The 5484-nt window shown below is 48.4% G+C and overlaps 1 protein-coding gene across 1 annotated transcript; it reads left to right on the forward strand.

Moving 5' to 3' along the window:
* The first annotated feature begins 257 nt into the window (after positions 1 to 257).
* Positions 258 to 3008, forward strand: LOC126235687 (serpin B6-like). The gene has a single exon (XM_049944429.1). The coding sequence runs from the start codon at positions 489 to 491 to the stop codon at positions 2061 to 2063; it is 1575 nt and encodes a 524-aa protein (XP_049800386.1). The 5' UTR covers positions 258 to 488; the 3' UTR covers positions 2064 to 3008.
* Positions 3009 to 5484: the final 2476 nt, after the last annotated feature.

The following is a 5484-nucleotide window of genomic DNA, read 5'->3' on the forward strand; positions in this document are numbered from 1 at the left end:
ACCCTCAAGTAAAGCACTATCGAGGTAGATGTAGACGATTCTGGTACGTATTCACGCTAAGGAATACAGGCGGGAACTAGAGCAGGGCGCGGACCGGCCGGCGTAATCGTGGAAGGAGTATTTGGTCAGCTGTGGGCTGAAGGCGCCGGCCAGGTGCCGGCGGTGGAAGTGACGTGCCGTGCCGCGAGGCGCGCGTGGAGGGGGGCGAGGTCAGTGGCAGAGCGCGCCGCTGCTCGCCGCCTCCAGTCCGTGCCAGGGACCCGCGGCCGAAGCACGCCACGAGCGCGCGCCCGCCTATATCTGTCGTCACTCGCGCGCCGCTCGCCCATTCATCGGTCAGCCGCCGCGCCAGCCTGAGCTACGACACGAGCTGACGCACCGCTCGCGCGAGGAAATGGCCGTTTATTGAATACGATCTAACGGAGACACGTAGATCCCGCTGTCTAGTGATCGCGACTGGTATTTTCGAAGTGCGGAAAAATAGCGACATGGGTCGAACCGGAAGTAGCGCCGTGCTGTTTGCGCTAGCGTGGTGCGCGGTGGCCGCCAATTCGATTTACTTCCCGCAGCAGTCGGAGGCGGAGGAGGCGACGGAGCAGGTGAGGGCGGTAGCCGATCCGCTAGCGCTGGAGGCGGAGCCTCCGACCAACGGGACGCAGCCGGGGCAGGCGATCCAGTTCTCGGAGGAGGACGGCCAGCCGGACGTGTTCGTGCCGGCGGCCAGCCTGTGGCTGTCTCAGCTGGACAACATCATCGCGCGCGGCGTGCTGCAGTTCGCCGTCGACCTGGACAGGACTCTGTGGGCGGCGGGGGGCGGCCGCGGCGCCGCCTCCGGCGCCGGCGCCGTCTTCTCGCCGCTGAGCGTCGTGGGCGCTCTGGCGCTGGTGCTGCTGGGCGCGGGCGGCCGCACGCACACCGAGGTGGCGACGCTGCTCGGGCTCACGACCGGCGTCGACCTGTCCGGGGCGCGCGCCGACCTCTTCCACGAGCACTTCGGCCGGCAGCTGTCGCGCCTCGTAGCCCGGCCCGGGGTCGACACCAGCACCGAGGTCGCCCTCGCCAGCGCCATCTTCCTGCAGCGCGACTTCCCCCTGCTGCGCCAGTTCGTCGCCTACGCCCGGGAGGTCTACCGCAGCGAGGTGCTCAACCTCGACTTCCGGCTGCAGCCGACGCTCGCGCAGAAGGCCATCAACGACTGGGTGGAGAACAAGACGCGCTGCAAGATCCGCGACTTCCTGCCCTTCCCGCCGCTGCCGGAGACGCGCATCATCATCGGGAGCGCCATATACTTCAACGGCGCGTGGCAGGTCCCCTTCCCTCTCACGCACAGCATGAAGCGCCCCTTCTACGTCACCGGCGGCTACAAAGGGGTCGTGACGCCTCAGGACGAAGTGCTGGAGGTGACACTGATGACCAACGCTGCCGACCTGCCCTACGCGACCGATTCCAGTCTCGGCTGCAGCATTCTGGGGTTGCCCTACCGCGGAGGTGAGGCGGTGATGTACCTGGTACTGCCCGACAAGATGGGCTACCAGGCACTGCGCGAACTGGAGGACAGGCTGGATGCGCCGACTCTCGAACACCTCATCGCGTCGACCAACACCACGCCCGTCATCCTCGCAGTGCCCAGAATGAGTCTCGAAGCGAGCACCAGTTTGAAGGACCACCTGGAGACCATGGGAGTGAAGACCTTGTTCGACCAGCACGCGGCCAACCTCAGCGGCCTGTCACCGGGCATTAGGGTGCAAGTGGAGAACCCCGACGCCGACAACCAGACCTCGGCCGACGAGACCTTCACTGTGGGCCCCGGACTCTACGTGGATGACGTGCTGCACAAGGTGCAGGTGGAGGTCACGGAGACCGGGACGGTGGCCGCGGCGGCGACCGCCCTGTCCATCACCCGCGACGGCTCACGGCCCGTCTTCCGCGCCGACCACCCCTTCCTGTTCTTCATCCACCACAGGGCCACTCGTCTAGTCATGTTCTGGGGCCGCGTCATCAGACCGACACCACACACTGTGCGCCAGGTGCCGCAACCGGCGGACGCAGCTGCCAACTCATAAATCGTGTCGGCCGGCGTTGACTCACTCGTCGTTCAAACTGCGTTGGCGTTGACAGGGAAGACTACCTCGTTAGTAGTTCCGTAAAGGGCTACTAGGAAAGTGGATGCATACCATACAGTTTAACTGAAAAGTACTTCAGCATCGATCTTGTACTACACGTTCTCATTCTCTCAGATGGTGTAACCCCAGAGAATTAGCACCATCTCGCGTGTGAAATATTTATTAATATCAGCACTTTCTAGTATCACATGCAAGACTTGCTGCTGATGTGGTGAATAATGACGTGTTTATTACTGCGCAGGAAGAAATGTGACCATCTATCATCTCACCCCAGAGATCTCCATCTCACTGATTCTGGTAATTCACGCTAGTGTTAGTACTAATTAGGACACCATTGACGCATGTACCAAATATATGTCTACGATCGAGAGAGAGCGTCAGTGTCAATACGTTCTGCTTTACTGTTTAATTGCAACGTTCCAATGATTCAGGTTTCACTCGTTAACCATTCTTATAATTAAAAGAAAAAGTGATACAAATAAAATAATATACTTCGTTCGTTTAAACCAGTAGGAAGTGTCAGCTTCCAGTAGTGAAAATGTTTCAGTCAGTGCGTGTGTATCATCTTCATGTATTAATAAATTGTTAACCTTCCAGACTATTTTTATTTCTGGTTATGACACTCGTGTCTGTTCCTATGGTTATCATCCTATTTCACATTTAATTTCAAGGCTGCACTTAACAGTCGAAATACACACTTCCATTAGTCTCAGCCGAAGATGTTACAGTCTTTTAATGCGGTTCTGTCCCATTATAACTCCCAATCTTCACGTTCTCCTTAACTACAGAAATGCTCAATCTTGCTTACCATTTTATTCATTGTTGTTTCCATGTGGATTGTATGTAAATTGTTTTAATCAGCAATAAATGTAGTAAGAAAATTAATTTCATATTTCTGCCCCAGAACATAGAAATTTAATATGATGCAACAAACGAGATATCGTGTGAAACGAAGCTGAAGAACAAAATTTCTCGTTTTTACTTGTGCCAAGCGTTTGTAACAGAATGTCGCCAATGAGGAAGGTACGAGATGAGGTACTGGTCCTAAGTAAGTCTGTAAAGAGGGTGGGGAGGGAAAAGGGGGGGGGGGAGAAGCGGGAGCTGAGACATGCTTGCTTAACTCAGTTGGTGGTAGAGCTGTTGCCCGCAAAAGGCAAGGTCCCACGTTCGAGCCCCGATCCGGCACACCATTTCAAGCTGTCAGGAAGTTTAAGATCAGGGCACGCTGCGCTGCAGAGTGAATATTCATTATCGCGAACCCATGTGATAGTATGCCTTGTCTGTGTAATACATGATGTATTAAACTGTGTTGAAAAGTTGTGTCTACTTCAAAACTTTCGTAACTGTTAATCGTTACAGTGGTTCACGATGCTCCATTAGACACGACTTAGCTAAAGATAAGAACGGAAAATTTTGTGTTTCAGCTTTGTTTCACTTGACATCGCGCGTCCTGCGAGGAAACAGAAGGAAATTTTAGTAACACTATAAGAAATGTAAAATATGTTGCAACAACTTATTCCAATAAGGAAGCAGATATGTTAAGTAAGTATTACGTAAAGGATAAGGCAACAGTTACCAAAGAAGACAAGTATTTAGCAAAGGCTCATTGTTGATACATGTTTCAGAATGAAAGAAGTTTGTACGGAATTTTCTGTTACTTGTTTGCAGTATGCAAACTCAATACGTACGTCGGTCATAACTGGATTCCTTGAAATGGTTTTTGTACTTTTTCGTGGTTCTTCACGTAGTATTGGTAATTTACAGAAGTTATGGATTGATCATAACATCATCTTTGATATCACAAAATGAAATTACTCCTAACTCCTACTCCCATCATTTACTTTTGCTAATATCGTGTAGCGTATTTTATGAGAACAGTCAATTTGTAAAAGAAATCAAGAAGTAAATAATCAACATCTATACAGTGCTAGGGGCCGGTGTAAATTTTGTGGCCTGTAAACGTGTGATCCTATTGTCCACATCTTGTCAGCTATTTTCTGGAAATGAAGAGGTTATTTGAGTATTATGTACGAGGTAAATACTCAAACAATCAATGAGTTTATATTTGACACCATATAATGTCAAGGAAGAATAAGAAAATACATTCTTTATTCCGTAACTTGAACTTGCAGTTTTCGACTTGTGAACAGTATGATACAAAACACATAGGCTAACATTTCGGCATGTTTACCCCATGTGTACATAAGTCAACTGTTACCTCAAATCCGTATTCCTCGGAACTAGGCGCTTAATTTTATCTTTAGTTTTTCTCTGAGACTATTATGAAAAAAAATTGCTTCATGACACATTTATATCAGATCAGGCGACAAAAATTTTATATTCTCTGCAGATTATTTCTAGATGAATACACCTTCAATAGAAGAAACTGGTTCTTTGCGCCAGCTGTTTCCTGAGGTACCGTTCACTACTTAAAATCTTTGCATGGTTCTTTACTGAATGGCAAATACACAGTTAGCTTTCATCGTTTGCAGCTTATGTTCATGAGCTACACTGTTTGTGACAGGAGAACAGATTACATAACTTAGTACACGGTGTCATGAATACTATAAAGAATTTCTGTCAAAAAATTAAAAACAACTGTTGAAACTCGTTCTAACAAAGTGCAAACAGTAGTAGGTGCAGTCAGCAGTCTGCTATCACATTAAACTCAAAAATTTCTAAATCTAAGTCTAATTTTTCTGCTGAGAATTTTGGGTTTCTTTTTTAATTCCACTTAACTGCTGAGAGATTGAATATTTAAATAAGCCAGTTTTGGCCTGAAAGCAAATTCTGAAATTCCTCGATCTGCTTTAGGCATAAATTAAGAATGCTATTTCCCTTTGATGATGCTGCGTAAATACTGTTCAATGACTGTTGTGGAAGGTTCTACGATATTCAGTCAATTGCTCCCTTATAAGATGTCAATCAAAGTGACGAAATAGTTTTTGCACTGGATTCGATTTTTAGACGAACAGCATTTAAATACCCATCCGCGGTTTCCATGAATCACTTATTGTGGATGCTAGAATGGATCTTCTCATAAAGACACTTTCTTTCCTTATACTCCTACAACAGTGAAACACCAGGTTCGTCGAACAACCACAGGCAACAACAAAAACCGTAGCTGTAGCAAAGGCATATTTTAGACTGAGATTGTCTGGAAGAATCCTAAGGAAATGTAGCACTGATACCTGAGTATTGCTTGTAATTCTAGGACAATTATTTATCATAAGTAACAGATGAGATAAAAATGACACAAACAAGGTTGACACGTTTCGCCATGGGATCTATTAGTAAGCGCGTGGGCTCTACAGAGAAGATTTCTTGTGAAATTCCGTAAATACATGTTCTAAGAAGAAAC

The sequence above is a fragment of the Schistocerca nitens genome, chromosome 2, assembly GCF_023898315.1.
Source record: "Schistocerca nitens isolate TAMUIC-IGC-003100 chromosome 2, iqSchNite1.1, whole genome shotgun sequence".
NCBI lineage: Eukaryota > Metazoa > Arthropoda > Insecta > Orthoptera > Acrididae > Schistocerca > Schistocerca nitens.